The sequence below is a fragment of the Protopterus annectens genome, chromosome 15.part0, assembly GCF_019279795.1.
Source record: "Protopterus annectens isolate FY-2018-M chromosome 15.part0, PAN1.0, whole genome shotgun sequence".
NCBI lineage: Eukaryota > Metazoa > Chordata > Ceratodontiformes > Protopteridae > Protopterus > Protopterus annectens.
Window position 1 is genome coordinate 200,203,771 of NC_056749.1, and position 23,752 is coordinate 200,227,522.

Genomic DNA, 23,752 nt, shown 5'->3' on the forward strand with positions numbered 1-23,752 from the left:
TGATTCTTTGACCTAGGCCCTTAGGAGTCCACAGACAGAAGTGACAGAGAGGCACTTTTTCCAGTTCACCTATCATGGGAGAAGTAGAAAGATTTCTGGTTAATGTCTTCAGACCACGATGGAGAGTCAGAAGTTTAGTCTTGCTGCAAAAATGAGTTTAGGAACACACTAGCTAATCTCTGCAGAAAAGTTCTGCACCAACAGTATTACAGAATGGGTGTATTTCAGGAGTCAAGCTTGTGGGCAGGCCATTAAAAAACACCCTTCTAGTACTGTCAAGGTGGTGTCTAACTGGGCTACTTTGATGGCTCTGCCCATTCCCTGAAATTTGCATAAAAGAAACTAGTCATTATGGGGCTAGGTCTGTGGATGATTTTTGTCAATTACAGTAGAGATTCTAGCTGAGGAAGCTTGGAGACAGGCTCCAAGATATGGCAAGCAATAGTGGGTGGAGAAAAAGCTACCATGTAACCTAGTTACATAGGTGCTGCTAAGCTGGGCTGGATAGGTTGGGGGCATGTGCTTGATGCTGGCTCCCTATCCCAGAGGGATGGGATGGCTCAGCCTGAAGCAATACTGGCACCAAGCAGAAAAGAGCTATGACAATAGTGTAGCATATGTACCAGGAAGTACACACCAGCCAAGCAGTGTGTGCTGTAGCCAGGGCTGAGCGTGGACAGAAAGATGCAAGGGTGGGGCCAGCTTTGCAAGCAATTCCCCCATAAGGACTGCCAAAGACAAATGAGGATAGGATATAGCAAAACACTGATTGTGGCCAGAATGACCTCCTTAATCCAGCTGTGACCTTCAAGGAATAAATGATCCAATCTAGGAATGGAATGCTACTGTCCAACAGGTGCAAAAAAAAGCGATAAACCATAAAAAAAGTAAATCTGTTTTGTGGGCATCAAATATACAAGTACATCAGAAATACAGAAGACTATGCTTGTTATGAACTGCATCAAATGTTAGTGAAATGTATTTTTCAAGCATGAGGAAAATAAGACAAAGGAGCAGACGGCACAGAACTGCATTGATTAAAACAGACGGAAGGAGGAAAAGTGATCAGAAAAATGTCCTAAACTGAGGAACAGATAGCCAGTTTAGTCAAGAAGGGAAATCATGCTTTTCATAGACATATACAAAATCAAAAAGGCAAGAAGGATTGTAAAACTAAACATATGGAAGGCAGAGAAGACTGTGAAAACAGACGTACTAAGTAAATACTTCAGCTCAGTATCCACAAAGTTAAAAACTGCACTTAACCAAAATCTGGAAAAAGAGGAGCACAGGACAAAATAGTAGCCACAGTCCTTACAGAAAAGAAAAGGCCCTGAAAAATACAAAAAGTTAATTTTGCTGATTGTAGAGATGCCTGATAAGATTAATTCCGGAATTCAAGGGATGATAGTACAGTCTGCTGATGCATTAGGTAATTATTGTAATACATCACTGCAAGTGGGTAAGATTTCCGAAAGACTGGAGGATCACAAATGTGACTGCCTTTCACAAGACTAATGGCCATACCTTTCAACCTCTGAGAAAACAAGAGTTCTGGACAATGACAAAAAAATGGAGAGGTCAATGGCCCAAAATCAGGGATGTATTTTAAATAGTGCTGTTATAAACTTAGAAAGTTGATAGAGCAACAACATTTGGATTGATATGCAATTTCTGAAGTTCATGAAGTAAGAAAGTCAAATGTCTGTCATTACTTAGTGTGCCAGGAAAAACACAAATTTTAAGAGGAACAGATCAAAAATATGAGGCAAAAATCTGGACATTCTGTGAACTTCTGGACAGTTGATAGGTAAGCTGAAAGCAAAAAAGAGCCTAGAAACTAATAACTTGTCAGTTTGGTCTCAGTTGTAGATAAATCATGGATGGATAGATGGAAGAAAGGAAGAGGAGAAAAGTTTTTGCAACTTCAAAACAGCTCACATTCACAACAGAAAGGTCATGTCAGACAAATCTAAATGACAAGGAAAAAAATGATTGCCTGGCAGGCAGTGTGTAGCTCAGAGTCTAACGTGTGTGTGCTATGTCTTTAAGAAGCATGCAAGGCTGTACGTGCATGTTTAAATTCCAGACATGTGGGATCCCTAGTGCCATTTTGTAGAAGCAGCCAGTGAGTGAGCAAGTATGATCGCAGTAGTTACTTTGTATGCAAGTTACTTAGTCATAGTTAATAAGCCTCTACAGTGATGTCTTTGTATAGACTGAAGCTGCTTAAACAGAACTCACAAAGACTCGTTTATTTGTGTACCAACATGAAAGTGACATGGTGTCAGAAGTGGGCTGGAGAAAAGAAGAACATTTGCAGCCATGAGATGTAAAGATGACAGCAAAGGTAAAACCGAGAGAAAACAGTACAAACACAACCAGAAAGAATCAAAGGTAATGAAAAATAATACAAATTATTTACTCAATGCAAAGAGGCAAGAGAGGGCATTACAAGGGCAAAAACTGCATTATCAGGCAAGAGGAAAGTACAAAAAGTTTAACTAAAGAAAATGTTTAAGATAAAAGCATTTGACAAAATGATTGACTTTAAAGTATAAAACAAGCATGTTTAAGGCAAAATGAGTATGTTTAAAACGAAATGAGCATGTTTAAGGCAGAATAAGCGTGTTTAAGGCAGAATTGGGCACATTTAGAGTAAAACAAGCACAAAGAAAGTACATTGGGCATAAAGAAAAAGGCTTAAAAGCAAAAAGAATACAATAAGAGAAGAAAAAGAGCACAGTAAGCAAAAATAAGGCAAAGCAATTGCTTATGTTTGGGCAAAGTGCTGTGTTTGGGCATAACTACGACTTCATATTGCATCAGGGGCGTAACTAAAGTCAAAGTATCCCAGAGTGTGTAAAAGTGATTACAGTGTGTGCTTATTACTGTGCATGTATTTCAAAGAGTTTACTGTGTGCAAAGTGCAACTATCTGATGTAATTTTGACAAAACATGGTCATTTGAAGAAAAGTTCTTGTGCTGCGTGTATCTATTCGCAAAGTGCCGCCATTACAGAGTGCTTCTTGTACTGCAAATAGTTGTTTAGCAAGGTACAGTCATTATGGGGACATTTCAGTGTCTTGCATGTAGTCATTTGCAAAGTGTAAATACTTCAAAAGATATTGAATTTGGACAACAAAAGTTTGATTTATTCCCATTGTACACTTGCTTGATATGTTTTTCTTGCATTAAGGAAAGGTGTTTCTTACAAGAGATTACAAGAGTACTGCAGTGCTCATGAATTTCTCAGTTGCATTGTAAAGTTCTCAAATGTTTCTTAAAGTGATGACTTTAACAAGTGATGGTGAATGACTGTAGCATTTTTACCTTTATCGATAAAGTTCCAAGCAATTACTTTAGCATTTCTGCCTTCATCAATTCTGCAAGCATAGCGAGTGATGATCAATGACTTTGGCATTTTGGCCTTTACCAATTTTGAAAATAGATGATTTTAACATTTCTGCCTTTACCCATTGAAGATTCCATAAAGCATAGCAAAGTCAGAGAAATTATTTCGCAAAGCTTTGTAAAACATTGGAAAGTTAAAAAAATTATTCCGCAGAGTTTTGTAAAGCATTGATAGCTCTAACAATTATTTTGCAAAGCACAATAAAGCATCGAGAAATCTCAAAAGCTATTTTGCAAAGCACAACAAAGCACTGAGAAATTTAAAAAGCTCTCTCGCAAAGTGCAATAAAGCATCGAGAAGCCCAAGAAGTTTTTTCGCAAAGTCCAGTTATTTGAAAGTACTGAGAGGTTGCTCACTCACACAATTCCAATAAGCTTAGTACAAGTACAGAGCACAAAAGCATTGAACAAATTGTGTTTATACCAATTACTTATGCACAGGTGTGTGTGTGTGTGTGTGTGTGTGTGTGTGTGTGTGTGTGTGTGTGTGTGTGTGTGTGTGTGTGTGTGTGTGTGTGTGCATATACTTATTTGCAACACCCTTCGCTGGAATGTGTTAATATGGCAGACAGATTTTGAAAACCTCAACCACTTGTATTTGATTAGAATATTGCAAAGAACTGGAGAATATCTGAACAAGAGTACAATATTTTCATACAAGCAGCTTATGCAGATAAAGATGCACGTGCTAAGGCATTTATTTTCCTAAATCTAGCAGCATCTGAGGCATAGAAAGACAGCATTCATTTGTATATGCACAAGCAGTGTATGAAGGTGAAGGTGCAGACCACCATATTGTTGTGCAAGCAGAATCAAGGGAAGACCCTGAGTGTTTGAAACGTAAGTTCAGAGAAAAGTGCAACCCCCCAGACAAACATTACACTACAGATGCATTTGTTTTACACAAAAAATCAGAAAGCAGGGGAAACATTTGCAGCTTATATAACTGAATTGAGGAACAAAGCTAAAATGTGTCGGTTTGGTGATTGAAAGATGAGCTGATGAAGGACGAACTTGTGTGTGGTACTAATAGTGCTGCACTGAGAAAGATTTTACTTCATGACAGTGATGTGATATTAAGCAAAGTAAAAGAGATTTCTCAGATCCATGAGGTGACAAAGACATACAAATATGCTTGCATGTGACAAAAGGATGGTTTCATTAAGCTCCAGAGCAAACGTACATAGTATGCAACACGTGGCAAACAGAAACAGGCCTAAGCAAAGGGCAACCACAGGGTTTCCAAAGAAGGTACAAAGCTTTCCAGAGAGTTCCAGGAAAAGTGCAAGCTCACCACCAGCTCAGTGCAGCACAAACGTGAGTCAGAAAAACCCAAGTCTAGCTTTATTGGTAATTGTCGCAATTGTGGTGCAAATCATGAGTCTAAAAGAGAGAAGTGTTTGTCATATGGTCAGCAATGCCAGAAATGTAAAAAATCTTCCAAAAGTTTTACAAATCAAGTAAGCCTCACTCAGTTGTAAAGAAAGGTCATAAAGGCAAGCTGATCAAGTAGAGCCAAAACAGTCAGCTTTCTATATGGATTATGTATCAGTACTAGGAGAAAGAGTTGATTTGTACAGTGTGGATCAATTGGAAATCCAAAGAGCTCAAAGTAGACACTGGGTCAAAGTGCAATGTTATAGCAGCAGACACATTAGCAAATGTTAGAAGTAATGAACAACTTAATGTAACCAGCAGTGTGAGACTTGTTGCGTACGGAGGTAAAATTCAGACCTAAGGTTCAGTAATACTTTCATGTTATTTGGTTTAGAACTGTTGTAACTTATTATTCTACATAGTCCGATGACCAGTGCAATCTTTACTAGGTTTCAAACATAGTTTGAGAATTAATCTACTTTCTTTTGTGAAAGAAGTCCATCATAGGTAGGTACTGGGCTATTGGCCCTAGGGCCTATATAAGCCTAGCCAAAAAGGTACCCTGGCTTTCGCCACCCAAGAAAATAATTTTCCTGTGTCCCTGTCGAGCAGAGTCACAGAAGTGATCCCTGGGGTGAATTTCCTATTTCCCATCCAATCATCAAGATTTTTCTTGAAGAGTGCTAATGAGGAGCTTTGTTTGATATAGATAGGTAGTTTGTTCCAGAGTATGGGAAGTCTCTGGGATGGGAATCTATCCCTCCAACATGTTATATTTATTGTGGTGACAAGGTTTAGGTCCCTAGAGGGTGTAGCTCAGAGGGATTGGGATTTCTTTAAGTGGAGCATGTCCAACAGCTCTGGGTTTGAGATAGCTTTGTATGTTAGGAAGAGCTCACCTATATGCAACGGAGTAAAGCTGGAGTTTTTTGAGACTGTCTGCATAGTGCATCTGTTTGAGGCTGGTAATCCTCTTTGTGAGGTATTTCTGCGGCCTTTCCAGTTGTTGTAGAGTAATTGTGAGGTACATACCAAAAGGGGCGTTGTACTCTATAATGCGTCTAATTTGTGACTAGTAGAGGGGAACAATGACCTCTTTTTTCCTGGATGAGAAACCTTTTGTGATGAGGTGCGCCACGTAGAAGGATTTCCTGACTACTGTGGTGATGTGATTATCAAAGGAGAGACTTCTGTCCACCTGTGTCCCAAGGTCTCATCACACTTTCGGTGTTAAGTAGACTACTGCCTATGTGGTAGTTCATGGGCACAGAGTTTTTACCAAAGGGGATGACAGTGCACTTTTTGGCACTGAGCTTAATGCCATGGCTTTGACACCAGGCATCTGTCTTAGTGAGGTCCTTTTGTAGGATGTCCACATTGTTAGGAGTTTCGATTATGGCTCCAAGTTTGCAGCCATCTGCGAATTTCATTAGCCAAAGACCTTCTGTGTTAGCCTGTACTTCAGAGAAGTAGATACTAAACAGGAGAGGACCCAGGACTGAACCCTGTGGTACTCCACTTGTCACTGGTCTGAAGTCGGATTTGGCGTCTGCTATTTTCACAGTGTGGGTTCTGTCAGTGAGTCAGTTGGCAACCCATCTTGTGACATAGGGATTTAAACCTAGTTTAGGGAGTTTATCTAGAATTCCAGAGTGGGGGATGGTGTCAAAAGCCTTGGCGAGATCTAGATAGGCTGTGTGAACCACCTTACCCTCGTCTACATCTTTGGTGACTGCTTCAAAGAAATCTATCAGGTTTAGGAGACATGATCTGCCTTTTACAAATCCGAATTGGGTGGGGTCCAGTGTTTGGAGATTACCAATGTCTTTGTTTATAAGTTCCATGGCCTTGCAGACCAGGCTCGTTAGGCTAATGGGGCAGTAGTTCCCAGGGTCCATGGTGGCTCCCCCTTTGTGTTGTGGAATAACCATTGGTGTGTGCCATTCAGTGGGCACAAAGCCTGAGAGGCTATGACTGAAGATGGTACTCATGTGAATGTAGTTCCAAGTTCAAGTTTTTCCAAAGCCATTTTCTCAGAGTATGCTGATGTTTTTGATGACAAATTGGGCAAATTTCCAGTTGTGTATTCCATGAAGTTGGATCCTGAGGTCAATCCATTAGTCAGACCAGTAAGAAGAGTTCCTATAACAATGCAAAAAGTCAAAGCTCAGTTGGATAAAATGGTGCAGCAAGGTGTGATTTTTCCAGTCACAGAACCAACTGAATAGGTGTCGTCCATGGTAGCTGCTCATAAGAAAGGCTCAGATGAAATCTGAATATGCATTGATCCAAGAGATTTGAACAAAGCATTAAAAAGGCCATATCATCCAATGTGCACAGTTGAGGAAGTGGCAGCTCTAATACTGAATGCCACTGTATTTTCTGTTTTGAATGCAGAGAGTTCATTTTGGCAAGTGATACTTGATTGTAAATCCTCATTTCTAACTACTTTTGGTACTCCATTTAGCAGATACAGATTCTTAAGGATGCCATTTGGCATAAATTCTGCAAGAGAAATCTTTCAGCATGCAATGGAACAAACTTTTTCAGGTTATCCTTGTGCCATAATAGTAGACTATCTGTTAGTTGGAGGCAATGGTGAAGCAGAACATGACAGAAACCTCAAGTTATAGACAGAACACATGAAGTAAACGAAGCTCAATCCTCTGAAGTGCAAATTCAAACTTACAGAAGTTACGTATGTAGGCCACTTGTTTACAAGTACAGGCTTAAGACCCAACCCAACCAAACAGCTATTTTAGAGATGTCAGCACCAGATAATGTACAAGGTTTACAGTGTTTTCTGGGCATGGTTAACTATTTAGACAAGTTTATACCAGATTTCACTGAGTTAACAGCACCTTTGAGAGAGCTAACATGCAAAAATGTTGTATTGTTATGGTTACATCATCAGAGGGCGTTTGATGACCTTAAGCACAAAATTGCAACCCCACCTATGTTAACGTACTATGATATGAATAAACCAGTTGTTCTTTCCTGTGATTCTTCAAATTTTAGTCTTCGTGCAGTTATTCTTCAAGAGGGCAGACCAGTAGTCTATGCATCTAGGACACTTACTCAAAACTGAGATGCATTGTGCTCAAATTGGGAAAGAGCTTTTGGCGATAGTTTTTGCATGTTCCAAGTTTCACAATTATATTTATGGTCGAGTTATCCAAATTGAAACTGATCATCAGCCTCTAGTTACCATTCTAAAGAAGCACAAAACACATACACCCGCACGTACGGATGTGCATGGACCAAACCAACCCAGGCAGTAGGTAAAACACAAAAAGAGGTCCAGCACAATGGGTAAAAAACTTGAACCTATTTATTTAGGTAGCATAAGAAATAAGCAAACTGGTTTCGGCATCAGCCTTCCTCAGTGCATTACAAAGAATGATGCTCAGATTTCAAAAGTACAATTTCAATCTAGTCTACACACTAAAGGTAAATTGCTCTATCTGGCTGATACCTTATCCAGATCACCTAGAAATAAAACAGAACAGCTTGAGACTGAAACTCTTGAGTTTGATATAATGTCAATGCATAGTTTTTCCACAACTAGACTTGATGAGTTGAGAGATCATACTACAGTGATCCAATTTCACAAAAACGTAATCACTACATCAATGTCAGATGGCCATCAAAGCAATGTAGTGTATCTCCTGAGGTGCAATTGTATTTTCCCTACAGACTTGAATTGTTGATGGAAGATGGCATTATTTTCAAAGGTCCTATGTTATTCCTGCTTCCTTACAGCAAGAATATATTCACATATTGCATCGTGGTTACCCAGGCTTATTTATTTATTTTTATCCACAAAGAGAAGGGCAAGAGAGATAGTATTTTGGCCTTCATTATCAAAAGACATTGATAAAGCTCTTTCATGCAAAGAGAATTGCTTCAGCTAAATCCAATACCTGAACTACCTTGGTCTACTGTAACAACTGATATCGCTGAGTGGAACAATCAACACTACTTGGTTTTGGTAGACTCTTACTCGAACTGGTTTGAGATTGATCTGCTACCAAACTTAACCTCAACAGTTGTTATCACTAACTTAAAACATCATTTCTCAGTTCATGCTAGTCCACACAAACTTTATTCTGACAATGGTACTCCATTTACTAGCAAGTTGTTTCAGAAATTTGCAAAATAGTGGATCTTTGTACATGTCACTAGTAGTCCTGAATATTCTCAATCCAATGGTCTAGATGAACGTGCAGTACAGAGTGAAAAGCAATTACTTGAAAAGTCAGTGTGTGACAATACCAATGTATTCTTGAATTTACTTAATGTCAGAAGCATATCTCGTTATGATATTCTTGGCTCACCTGCCCAAAGACCTCTTTTCAGACAAACTAGAACTATGCTACCTATTTCATTAAGTTTATTACAGCCTAACTCTAAGGACAATAAAACCATCAAGGCTCAATTTTTGAAGAAGCGTAATATCCAGAAATCTAGTTACAACAGATCGAGCAGATAATTTTGTTTGTTGAGGGAAGGAGAGACAGTGTGACTTCAGACAACGAAAGGTTTTGATCAAATAGGACAGATTACAGGCATCTGTGACAAATCTGAGATCCTATTTGGTAGCTCTGAGGGTGTGGAGTATGGGAGGAATCTCATACATCTTCTTCCTGTAACAGAATCATCCATCATTGCAATAACAACATTGTATCTGTGATGCAAACTAAATGAAAGACTGAGTTAGACATTGTTTCCAGACCAGAATGTGTTCAAAAGACTGATTCTGTTCCAGATAGTAATTCGAACATTCCATAGGTCAACCATTTTGCAGAGACTGTCCCAGTTGCTAAATCTGTTTCCCAGTTTTATTTCACATGATATGGATGAGTTTCTAAGCCCAGTGTGAAATACACAGCAACATGGACTTTATTGTACATATATATGTGTACTTAGTATTGTATAATGCATGTCTTTAGATTATCTGTGATTTTTGCATGCTAAATAAATATCATGACGAATTGCATGGTCTATTTCTCAGAGAGGGAGGATATAGATCAGAGTTTAACGTGTGTGTGCTATGTCTTTAAGAAGCATGCAAGGCTGTGCGTGCATGTATGAATTCCAGACACATGCGATCCCTAGTGCCATTTTGTAGAAGCAGCCAGTGAGTGAGCATATATGATCGGAGTAGTTAGTTTGTATATAAGTTAGTCATAGTTAATAAGCCTGTACAGTGATGTGTTTGAACAGAATAAAGCTGCTTAAGTAGAACCCACAAAGACTCATTTATTCGTGTACCAACACAAAAGTGACAGTGTATTAGCTCCAAATGGTTCTGAGGAGGTAGCTTCCATAAGAGAAAGAATTGGAGCAGATTTTACATTGGCAGTATGAGTAAAATTGAGGACAACAGATAAAGATGGTCACATTAAGTGAAATCCAGTCAAAGGGAAATAGGAGAATTGGTGGGGTATCACAGTATTCAACAATAGGGCTCCTCTTCATCAGTGCATTTATAGGGTGACTTTATAAATGGTGCTGAAGGTGTAGAATGTGAGCTAGAAAACAAGACATCATTTTACTTCCATACAGACAGCTGGTAAGACATCATACTGAGTACTGTCTGCAGCTCTGTAAAACTTATCATTCGGACAGAGGCAATTCACAGGACAGCAGCACCAAAAGCTGTGTAAACAGTGATTATAAGATGGTGGCATGTATAGTTTGGAAAAATGATAGATAGATGCGGGTCATGACAGAAACATCTTAACATTTCCTACAGACACTTTAACAGTACCCATACCTCTCTGTGCTAAATGAATGCTGCAAAGCAAAAGCACTCCTGTCAACTTCTCTGCCCCCCCTCTTGATATTATTTTCTCCTTTCTGTAGCTGCAAAACACAAAGGGATGAAGCCCCCTACCCACTCTTGGGTCATGATATCTACTGTGTCCCACTTGACTCCTCTAGCTTTGCCAACTGTAGCAGCAAAACACTCAAGTGTTGAAGCCCCCCCACCCTTGTCTCATAATATTCACAATGTCCCACCTCTCCATCTCGCAATGCCAACTCAAAACTACTAACACCCTTGCAGCAACAGAAGGGCCACCGCAATGCAAAAGCAAGAATAAGTAACACTACCATGGGCCTTTCACAATGTTACACAACAGCATATATTTAAGTTGGAGAGCCTGTCTGTTATCAAAATTTTTTCAATCGCTTGTCTCAGAAGGCACTAAAAAAAAAAAAAAAAAAAAAAGGTCTGATGAGTATCCCCATCATGTTGGGCATTCATTGTCTAAACAGGGCCTTGCTTGCTTGTTTATCTTTAGTTTTGTAAACATTTCTTAACAAAACAAGGAACTGATAAACTAGGCTGCTTCTGCTCAGGGTGCCAGAATGTATGGGAAGCCAGAATGTATGGGAAAACCTAACAGTTATTGGTTTGCCTGTCATAGAGGCAGTCTGCCAGCAAATTTCATTTAGAAAGAGTGGTTTGTTTCATTCATATTTCCCACTAAATTATCCTTTATAAAAAGGAAGAAAAGATCCATGAATTCCTCCCTCCACAATTTTCCCATAAGAAGATGGAGCCACTCTAACAAACTGCAGTCTCAAACTTTACTTGTTCCCAATCCAAAAATGTCTTTTTTCTCTTGATTATTATTAGACAATATATGCATCTTTAAAACCAGCTGCAGCTTGACAGTTTTAGTGGACTACTTTTACAGTTTTATTAATATTCCTTTGGTTTATTTTATTAAACTGCACTCACACACACTGAGCCTAAGACAGACTCACATAATCACACAAGTACACACACACACCCCCCCCCCGGTAGTCAAGAGTACCATATTCGATTCCTTCCACCTTCATTTGCCTCTGTGCAACTCTAAGCAAGTCAATTGACTAGACAGTGCTACAGAGCTGCCCCCGAAGAGGGACATTTTGTCTAGTTTGCTTACCTGGTTAACAAGTACAAACACAAAGTACACGCACAGAAAAATCATAAATACACACATCTACTCTACAATTTGCAGTAGTATAATCTACATTTTCTACCACACTGCCAGGGAGCTAGTATAGTTACAAAAGTGACAGCATCAGTAGAAAGCAATGAGACTTTGATAATAACATTAAGTCCCAATAACTGAAGTTTAAGTTAAGGTTTGCATATTTTCTTTTAACATAAGTTTCCCAGGCTGAGCCTGAAATAGATCTTGACGGATTGGTGCTCAACCCCTATCAACAAATTAAACTAAATAAAGAATGGTAAAAAAACAGGTGATATAACCAGAACCTGTAGTCTGTAAGAAGTAAGCATACTTAAAATCGGTTGGGTTCTAAGAGAAATAAGCATGTGATGAACCCTGCAAGGCTTTTTTGTTGCAGCATAGAGAATAATGTGGAATAGTGACAGTAAACCCAGGGGATGGTGAAGATATGAGCATCCTTAGCATAACTGTAAAGTTAAGGTTCTGAGATGAAAACACAGTAAACCATCAGAAAGCATTCTGATAGCCGCATGTACTAAGCAACAGTCCAGGAGTAGCTTTGCTCTGCAGTGTCTGTTGCCTTATTTATTGCTATACAGGAACTTCACAGAAGAGTATAAGGAGGGAATGAAGTTATGCAGCTACTGTAGTATCATGTATAGTCTTCAAAATGCTTTCCTCAGTGGATAAGAGGACATATTTTGAGGGGCCCTCTCTAACTTGGATTGTTACTATAGCATCTCTGATTTCTGCAAGTATGTAGGAGAGGAGTGGTATGAGACTTTTGGGACACAAACCCTGTCGTGATTGACCTCTGACACTCTAGGTAGATTTGACCACTGCCATTTTCCATACTCTAAGACTGGTCTGAAAAAAGCTGAAGCTATTTTTTATGAAGTATATGTCTTCATTTGTGACCTCAGCACTTTGTTAAAGTTTACTTACGACCTTGTCTAATAAAGATTGTGTATGCAAGAACAATCTTTCCTGATCTAGCAGATGTGCTGGGACATGAATATGCACATGTGCTGTTTGGAGTAGCATTTTGCTGTTAAAAAGAAGGGTGAAGAGACTACTTACTTAAACTCTTTAGTCGGAGAATATGAAGATCAGCACATTTTATAGCAGGTTTAAAAAAGTGAGTGATAACATAAGTGTACATTATTTCATTAGCTACCATGTATGAAAATAAAATAATGTAGGTAAGAAGGAAGCATGGTACACTTAAGACCACAATTCTTAAGTTGTATTCCAAGAATTAAGCCATAAGGGTTTTCCAAGGTTTTGCTTAAAAGACTGATGTAGTTCTTCACTTTTCAAAAGAAATTGCAATAAAGACAATGTACTTGCATTTGCAGGCAAACTGTCAGGGATGAAGCATAGACATTTCAAAGGATTTGTGCAAGAAAGAGAAAATGTGACTATTAACCCATTTCATTTGTCAATCATTCTGAAAATCATTTTCCTTGTTTGTCACTTTCTTTGGGAGCACTATTTATGAAGCAAGGAATAGCTTTGATTCATCATTTTACTTTTCTCTACTTTCACAGAGGATGAAAACTATGGTTAACAGAAGAAGGACTGCTCCCTCAGCCACTACCAAAGCCCTCAGTAAATCACGAAACCAGTCAAGGTAAGTTTTATTATGAAAGTGCTCATTAGGTTTTGTGATTTGAAGATAGTGAATCTTCTAATCTGCCTGTTAAATAGCTCTTAGAGGTAATGTGAATTACTATTGACCAGACTGCTTATATAACCACAAAGAGAAGGCGTTAGGAGCTAATTCATTATATTTTTGACTTTTCTGAAAATATTTTCTAGTGATAGCACTGGAGTACTGCTGCTTGACAAGTTAACAGAAATGAAAGCAAATAAGACTTTCTGCATCACTCGAGTTTGCTTCTGTAGAGAATGTTACACTTGCAGCATACCTGAGGTGTGAGCATTCATATACATGTACAAATAATTTACAAACTTTAATCTGTTTGGAACAGCAGACTATTTACCACATCAGCTGGATTTGATTACAGTCATGGGGATGATTATAAGAGCATTACTTTATGCAAGGGGTTGTAAAACACAATGAAGCCTGTTGAGGCATAATATCCAAATTAGAGTAGGAGTGCTATAAAGCAAGATTTGAAAAGTAAACCCAAAAATCTGACTTACTTCTGTGACTAACACAATAAAATTGTGGTAGGCACAGGAGAAAGCTTAGTTTGGCTTCAATGAAATAGCTAACATGGGATTCAGATGTTAACAGACCATCAGTGTCAACAGGTTAAAAGTGTGTGTGTGTGTGTGTGTGTGTGTGTATATATATATATATATATATATATATATATATATATATATATATATAAAGGAATAGGTAATGTTAAGCCAAATCTAATCAGATGAGAGAATTGACCAGTTTTGGTACTAATGTATTCACTCTCATGGACAGGTCTGCTTATTATATTCTCAAGCAAACCTAAAAAAGGATTGCAGTGCAAAGTTTGCCTATTTGCTGATGATCCAGATATGTCGAGAAGGTGGATTTACAAAACGGGGTGCACAAGATAAGGAAGGCTCTGGAAAACTCAAACACTGCAGTGAAAAAACAGTAACTATGCTTCACGCTGAGAGAATGCAAACTTTTTCAGGAAAGGGAGAAAAAATCCATGAGGTAGACTGAGTCAGGGACAAATGCCTATTGTCTGCCTTCAAAGAATATGATACAACAATCATTACATTAAATGAGGCAAACATTTCAGGAATCTGAATCTTAGAAAGCATATTGATAAAATGTCAATCCAGCAGGGAGAAAGACTGAGCTATACTTATCAGTGATAAACAAGAAGGGAAGCTGGTGGGGGGGGGGTACAGAAAGGCTTACCATGGTCTTATCTTGCTTATTTCCACAATGTTGTAAGCCTTTCAGATTCAGAGATCAGTCTACCACTCAGGTGTTGCTCTTGCAGGAGCCTTTGCATGGGGAGCAGTCTTGCTGAGAACTCTCATGCTGATGCAGCAGTCTGTAGGAGTGGTTAATGCTAATTAGTCACACACTTTCTGCAGAAATGTTTGCAGTTCCCAAATTACTCTGGAAGACAAAGGTGAATGCTGTCAAAAGATGGCATGCACTCATTTACTCCTATAGGAGTACTGAAGGTGCAGGTAAATACAGGAGAACAGTGGGGTGGGGACTGTCAGTGTGTGGTATGCATGGGGGAATGTTTATGTATACCTGTAAGGACATGAATTAAGTTGAATTAAGAGTGTGTGTGTGTGTGTGTGTGTGTGTGTGTGTGTGTGTGTGTGTGTGTGTGTGTGTGTGTGTGTGTTGATGTTCCTCTGAGTATGAGAAAATGTGGGGGCTTATTTGTGGATTTCTTGATGTGTGTGTGTGTGTGTATGTGTGTGTGTGTGTGTGTGTGTGTGTGTGTGTGTGTGTGTGTGTGTGTGTCTAGGAAGTGCCATTGGTAATGTCTTGCATGGGCTAACAGTGCAATTTTTGAGTCACAGACATGGTAAGGAGCCAGTGACTAGGTGTTTTTCAGTGTAACTTTACAATGTTGCTGAATTAGAATTTTACTCTATAATGCTAACAGACCAAAAAGCACTGGCAAATTGGCAATGGGCAGAGAGGAGTTCTTCGAAAGCCTAACAAGTGATTTATCACAGTGAATACAATTCAAATAGAAATTTTTTAGAAATAAAAAAAAAGGAACAATGTAAATTGAGAGAACATATGAGAAGGAGAAGGCATAACAGAAGGGAAAGGACAGATAGATAAAAAATACTCTTTCAGAAAAGTCAGTGGGGGAAACTTGGAAATGACGCAAACAAGCATACTACACTAACAAAAAGAAGTAAAAGTAAAGCTGGAGAAGTATTGCTTCCAAGTCAGATGGGCATCTAGAGCAGGTTGGATATTCTTCACCACATTTATTTGCCAAGACCTCTCTATATTTTAAGATAAAACTGTCATGCTGCTGATTTCACTGTGATGGCGTGATTTCAATATTTTTTATGATAGAAGTATTTTTGTGATTTTTGGTTTTTAAAAAAGAAAGGATAATTTTTGCTTTCCATATAGATTTTCAAGTATAGCAAAATATCTAAATGTATCTGTTTTTCTCTGTCTATCTGGGAAGAAATAACATACCGTATTTTAAAATAATTCTAGAAAGCAGTATTTGCCCATTCCAGTACTTTTCTGATAAGACTTAGTGCTATTTAATTTGGATTTTCATTGTATAAGATGGCTTACACACACACTGGTTATATGTGCTGTTCTTCAAAGCTGGACTATACTTCTCTGTGACATGTGGGGAGATTTTGCATTTTACTTTATAGTAATGAAGAAATACCATAAACACATACTTAGCATAACAACGTAATGCTATTAGAGTAGACATTTGACATAAAATAAGATAAGCATTTTAAAATGGTTGCAGAGAACATTATCTAAGATTGTACTGAGGAATTAAAAAAGATAAGAGCACATAACCCAATTTCATCTAGTGGCTGGGGTGCCTGACAATGCAGGCAGTGAGGATAGACATGCCTATCCAGAGGAGGACAGATGATGCTTCCTGTCTAGTTCACCCTCCAGCTATATTCCAGACACAAAGGACTGACAGACTGAAATTGATAGAGCTTTCTTGATTCTGTGTGTGGCGATGCATGACCATTCCTACTTGGTGGACAGATTTGGTTAATTTTCCAATAACAAACAAAACGCTGACATACTAACTATTAATGCGGCCCCTGTGGTAGTCTTGAACTTCTTAGAGGGACAAGTGTCTTTCAGCACACGAGTGAGCAATAACAAGTCTGTGATGCCCTTAGATGTCAAAGACTGCATGCAGTGAATGGATCAGCATGCGTCTGCCCTTGGACGATAGGTCCAAGTAATCTGCTGAACCTCATTCATGATAATGACCAGAGATTGCAATTATTCTCCATGAAGAAGAAATTCCAAGTAAGTTCAGGTCACAAGTTCATGTTGATTAAATTCCTGCCCTCTGTACACACCATCCATCACTACTTCCAATTGCCACTGTTATATTTTCATAACTGGAGCTGTAGTATTCGCTTTGTTTTATCAGGTTAAACAGACTTATCAGCATATCACTGTTCTAAATATTCTGAGGTTATTTAATGTACTTTATAGCAACAAAAACATAAAATAAGATGGTGGTACCGCTTGCTGCTCTGGCTTAAAAACCTATTAATTCTCAGAGACAGAAAGTTTCTAGGTTGTGATCCAGGGTGACTGCATGAGGGCAAGGATCTTTATCATTATTAACACCCAAAGAAGTGGCTTAAGGTTTACAAAAATATATAATGTCCAGATCAACAACCAGCATGGCTTCATTTTGAGAAGGAGTTGTCCATCAAATCTGATCCAGTTTTATTACTGATGTAGAGACAACCTTGGCAGGGGAGTATCAGTAGACATAGGCTAACTGCACTTCAACAAGGTCTTTGACTCTGCCTCACACAGAAAGCTACTAACAAAACAGGAAGGCATGAGTTTAGGACCAAGACTGAGGAAATGGGCAGATGTATGTTAGAATGGTAGGACACAGAAGGATGTGGTGAGATGGACAAGGTCAGAAGTAGGAAAGGTTGACTAGTGGAGTACCATAGGGGGTAGTTGTTGGTTGTGTACTCTTCAGTGTGTTTGTCTCAAACATATTTGACAGAATACAGTACAGAATGAAACGGTTTTATAAAGACACAAGGATAAGTGTAGCAGTGGAAAATGGAGGAAGAGTCTAGTGAAAGGTTTAGGCAGAAAGATGCAATCATGTTTCTGATTAACAAATACAAAGTACTGTACTGTACTTAAGCAACAGTGACCCTGCTATGAAGTACCAGCTGGCAGAAGTGGAACTGATGGCAAGAGGATACAAAAATGATCTGGCAAAGATAATAATCACACTTGGATTGCACCATACAGATCAGAGTGAGATGGCAGTGACAGTAGCAAACAAAATTCTGAAGTGCATCTGCAAGGGATAGATTACAGATGCAGGGGTACTGCTTCCACTAAAGGAGTCTTATTCAGATAACACATTGACTAGTGCATTTAGTTCTGGAGGCCATATACAGAAGCAGGCATCAGGTTGCTGGAAGGAATCCATAGGAAAGCTGCCAGGAAAAATAAGTGGACTGTAGGGGAAAAGGATAACAGAGGCCAGAACAACAATAGATCTTCTCACCTGAGAGGAGATGAGTTAAAGTCAAAATGATATTAGAGCAGAAGATCATGTCAGGGAAAGGTGAAGAGGTCATAATGACAGGAAGAGCAGACGGGAGTGGAGGCATGAGCAGCAGATTGTAGAAACTAACTACTCCCTAGATCTCCAAAACTACTTTTTCACAAGTGGGTTGTAGACTCATGGAGTGAATTACTGGAATGGGTGGGAGAGGAACTCTACAAAGCCATCAATCATGACATGGAATGGGTAGTAAAAGGGTAAGGGGGAAATGATGAACTTAGAGGAGGTAATTTGCCAAATACCCTAAAAAAAAGGAAAATAAATAAGCTTTTTGACATCACATAACTAATGTAATGTGCATAATTTATTTATTTTACAACTGAGTTCTGAAAATTCAGTTTGAATGCCACTTAAATCATGGCTTTACTACTAAGAGAAATTGGCACTCGCTTTCTCGCATCAAAACAGCTCACTCCTAATAATATGAAAGTTGCCTGTTTTACTCCATCCAGAATACGAGACCCACTCGCCAAGTGCAATTGAAACATACTCTAACACAAGGGTGTAGGTAGGGTTTTTGGAACTGTCCTCCATCTTCAACGAAAGCAGCCCTCTCTCCTGAAAGCGTGGCTCAAAAAACAGAAAAGTGTAGGCTTAAACAAAAAACACACACAAAAAAAGCTTACTGGGCATTGCGAAATGTGTATTCTGTGGTATGGCATTACATTCATGCTCTTAGAAGAGTATGTTTACCAAAAGCCAGCATTTTAAATGTATTGAAAGAAAAAGTGGTAATCTACAAAAAATAAAATGCAATAAAATTTAAAGAATCTTTGCAAACCTCTACTCCCACACTCCAGACAAATTAATATTCTCACTTCAGAGATTTATGATATCTAGAGCAGACTGAATCCATACCATTTTTCTACTTGCAGTGAAACTATGGAGAGAAAATAAGTGTAAGCAGGGGTTTGGGAGATTAAAAACCCTGCTGCCTCGTGGTTTTGGCGTCTTTCCAGGCTTGTTAGTTGTTGCTGAAGCACCTACCAAGGGGAGAAAACGCTAAGAGAAGAAAGGAGCCACTTTTGAGATTTTAATTATTTTCTTGTGATTTTTTGTTTAGAATTACTGCTTTGCCACCTACTTTTCAGCGTTTTCTGGCTTGCTAAAGTTTATATCTGTATTATAAACAGTAGTTAGAACACATCTAGAGCCTGTTTACTGCATTTCCTGTGTTGCACTTAATTTAAAATCATTTTTTTCTCTTAAAATTGCATTTTACCTGACTTTGGCCTAGCACTCAAGTGTGGGGTCATTTATTGCACTGTTGTGAATATTTTGCTACTTGTGTATCTCTGCTACCTTTAAACTAAAACAAACAAAAAGAACTTGCTTTTTTCCCACTTTCTGAAATTTAAGAAAGTTCAGTTACAGATTTGCTGTTTCTGAACTGTTTGTAAGTTTCTTGGAGGCCAGTGCTTGCTTGGGCTAAAGGGAAGTCTCTGTGTTCACCAGTGGCAGTGGTTAACACTGATCAGTCTGCCTATCTCCGTAGGAGTGGTTACTGCCTAGAAGCTGTAGTTTTATTGGCCATTTTGGGTCAATTCCAAACTCCTTGATCTCTCTCTGTTAAAACCCTGCAACTCTCTTTTTGCGCAGTCTTGCACACAGAGCAGCGTCGGGGAGCACCGCTTAAACAGGTTTAAAGTATTCCCGGCTCCACAAAGTCTGCTCTTCACTTTTTCCCTTAGAACTGCTCTAAATCTCTAATTAAGCGCACTATTTTTCATTCTAAAACCCTGCACTTGCTCGTATAAGTAATCTCATAGGTAAACACAAACTGAAGCACTACATCCTCTTATACTCCTTCTAAGCACTTGCTCCGTATTGGTTCTTTCTGATCAGTCAATAAATAGTTCCCTATATTATTCAGGAATGTCCAAAGGTCAGTTTCAAGTTTACTCTCCAGTCCAGCTGGTGAATCTGGGAATATTGAGGCAATGTTACAACTGCCTTATGTATACAGACCACCCTCTCCTCCTCCCAACAATCTCAACTATATGTGAGAGATGCAACTATATAGCCAAACTGGAGGCTAAGCTCTCTGAACCCAGTACTGGCACAGCTTGTCAGGAGGAGAAGGTAACCACACACACCACAAATCCAGTCTCACATAGACCTATCGCATCATAGGTTCATAGGTTCATACTAGGCTATCTGCCCAATGGCATTTATAAGCCTAGCCCATAGTTATTTGGCTTTCGCCACCCCTTTAGTTTGAATAAAACTATGCCTATTATTTTGCTGTGCCTCTGTCAAGCAGTGACACTGAAGTAATCCCTGGGGTATATCTGCGATCCCCCATCCATTGGTCAAGATTCCTCTTGAACAAGGCCAGCGAGGTGCTCTGCCTCACATGTACCGGGATTTTGTTCCACAGCATAGGGAGTCTCTGGGTGATGAATCTGTCCCTCCAGCACGTTCTATTAATAACCGTGTCAAGGTTTAAGTCTCCCGCCCTTGTGGTTCTGAGGGATCTAGATTTTTTGAGGTGAAGCATATTCATCAAATCAGGGTTTGACATGGCCTTATATGTCAGGCACAGGTCACCTCTGAGCAAGCGGTATGAGACTGAATAGAGCTGGAGTTCTTTCAGTCGGGCAGCATAAGACATTTTTGAGACCCTTTATCCTTTTGGTGAGGAACTTTTGGGGCCTTTCCAGCTGCTGCAGGTGTCGGGTCAGATACATTCCGAATGGGGCATTGTACTCAATCATAGGTCTAATGAGTGATGAGTACAGGGGGACGATGACCTCCCTTGATCTAGATGTGAATCCCTTCATGATTAGGTGGGCAATGTAGAAGGTTTTCCTAACTACTTTAGCAACATGAGTGTCAAACGAAAGGCTACTGTCAACCTGGGTCCCCAGATCCCTGATGACGACTTCTGTGCTCAGTGGATTGCCACCTATATGGTAGCAAGGGGTAACCTTGTTTTTCCCGAAGGGTATGACTATGCATTTCTTGGCATTTAACTTTAGGCCATGGCTCTGGCACCAGTTATCCGTTTCTGTGAGGCCCTTCTGAAGGATATCTGTGTCAGATGTGTTTTCGACTATGGCGCCCAGTTTGCAGTCATCTGCAAACTTTGTCAGCCATAACCCTCCTGTGTTTGCTTGTACTTCAGAAAAGTAGATGCCGAACAAGAGTGGACCCAGGACTGAGCCCTGTGGGACACCACTTGTGACAGGCTTTGAGTCTTTCATGGCTCCAGCAACTCTGACCCTGTGGGTTCTGTCACTTAGCCAGTTTGCAACCCATCTTGTGATGTATGGGTTTACATTCAAGCTGATGAGTTTTTCGATGATACCTGAGTGGGGTATTGTGTCGAAAGCCTTTGTCAGGTCAAGGTAGGCTGTATGAACTGCCTTTCCCTCATCAATGGCCTTGGCGACTGTCTCGAAAAAGTCAACCAAGTTTAAAAGGCATGATCTGCCTTTGACAAAGCCAAACTGGGTTGGATCCAAAGTCTGCAAGTTCCCTATGTCTATTTATGAGTTCCATTATGATCCTCTCCATGGCTTTGCAGATAAGGCTTGTCAAGCTAATGGGACGGTAATTTCCAGGGTCGGTGGAGGCACCGCCCTTGTGAAGTGGGACCACAGTCGCCATGCGCCACTCCTTGGGTACATATCCTGAGGTGAGGCTAAGATTAAACAGCTGTCCTAACTGCGGGTTTAATTCCTCATTGAGTTCATGGAGCACACAGCCGGGGACACCATCCGTTCCCATGGATGCTGTGTTTTTTGCTTTGGAGAGAGCAGTTCTCACCTGGGCGTTGGAGATGTTTGGGGGGCTACAATCCTCTGGTATAGATATCTCTCCTTTTGGGGGGGAGGGGAGAAGTTTGCACTGAACCTGTCAGCCAGTATGTTGGCAATGTGTGTAGGTTCAGTAATCTTCACATCATTTTGAACTAATTCTGAGCATATCTGGGAGTTTCCTCCTAGGTTTCTAACATAGCTAAAGAAGGCCTTATGATTGTCTTTTGAGTCCTTGGCGATTTTTCTCTCAAAATTTGCCTTGGATGATTTTATGAGAGCTCTTAGTTTTTTACTTATAATGATCAGCAAACCAAACACATAAACACACAAAAACATACTCGGAGGCTCTAAATAAAAATCTGCCTAAGCAGCAGAGACCTCCAAAGCAGACATCCAAGCAACACCTACCACGAAACAATATCCACGTAGCACATAGCTCACAAAGTCAGTGTGCCATACAGTCACAGCCCTTAAGGCTAAACAACACACCTAATACACTTGTAATAGGTGACTCTATTGTCAGACACACTGACGTCCCACTCACCAGGCTGAACAAGGAGAATGTCACTGTTAGCTGCCTGTCTGGTGCCAGGATCCGCCACATAACACAAGCACTCAGGTCACTCCAAAGCAAGTACAAATATGACTCCGTCATTGTCCATGCTGGTGTGAATGACCTGAGACGTACCTCCCTGGACTACACGAAAAAAGATGTACAGGAGCTCTTTGATCATGTAGCCCAGGCCAGTATGACCCTGACCTTGAGAAGCATCTTACTGTCACCAAGAATGATGCCACAGTATAAAGACAAAATGATCAATTTTAAAAACTGGCTAAAGTATTGGTGTCATTCAAAGGGGATCCGGTGTCTGTCAGCCTGGGATGACATACTTGACAAGCCACGTTGCTTCACTAGGGACGGCTTGCACCTGTCACCCATGGGTTTTTGAATACTGGCAAAGGCTCTTGCCTCCCCCATAGTGCCTTTTTTAGGCAAGGCTCAAAAGACAAACCCACTCCCATAGACAACACAAAGAAAAAAAAACTAAGGGTAATGCTGCTCAATGCCAGAAGTCTAAACCTCAAGATGCACGCACTCGAGATCCTCCTCAGTATGGAGAATATCAATATCTGTGCAGTAACAGAAACCTGGTTCAAGGCTCCCGAGCGCACCCCAGCACTAACAGGTTATACTTCATACCATGCTTTCCGGCCCCAAAACTCGGACTGAACCACAAAAGGAGGGGGGAGTATCCATATTTATCAAAGATACCCACACCTCCAGGTTAGTGGCACTGCACGAAGCATCGGAGACCATCCATGTGCAACTAACAGTGGGCAAAACTGCCTTAAAGTTTGTAGCCTGCTACAGACCACCCTCCCAAACACAGGAACCTCACTCGGCTTTCCTGAGAACACTGGAGAATATGAAGGTCTCAACAAACACCATTATATTGGGTGACTTCAACTACCCAAACATCGATTGGGAAAACTACTCAAGCCCAAACACCCTCGCCCAACGGTTCCTAGAATTTATAAACTCAAATGCTATGGAACAACTGGTCACCACTCCCACAAGAGGGGAAAACATATTGGATCTGGTCATCACCAACATGGGGTCTCTATGCTCCACACCAGAGGTATACCCCTCATTGGTAAGATCAGACCATAAACAAATCTCACTGGACATCCATATTCCATTCCCACCCCTAGCCAAGGAAACCATGGTGAAGAACTTCTCAAAAGCAAACTTCACACTTCTCAAAACTGAGGTGGAATCCTTCAAAGCCCCCGGGCCAGTGGAAAATACGGCCCAAAATGCAAATCCTTTACAAAAGCATTCTATGGACACCTACAAGAATGCATGGAGCATGCTATCCCAAATAAAACCAAGACTCACTCCTCCAAAGGCAAGAGACCTGTCTGGTGGACCCCGGCCATAAATAAGCTA

At 40.0% G+C, this 23,752-nt stretch overlaps 1 protein-coding gene across 2 annotated transcripts in view; it reads left to right on the forward strand.

Moving 5' to 3' along the window:
* The window catches only part of LOC122790119 (rho GTPase-activating protein 20-like), an 872,483-nt gene that overhangs the window by 508,620 nt on the left and 340,111 nt on the right, over window positions 1-23,752 (forward strand). For both annotated transcript variants that reach the window (XM_044057693.1, XM_044057694.1), the window contains exon 2: window positions 13,313-13,395. In XM_044057693.1, the coding sequence (XP_043913628.1) occupies window positions 13,313-13,395 (83 nt within the window). The remainder of the gene's footprint in view (window positions 1-13,312; window positions 13,396-23,752) is intronic.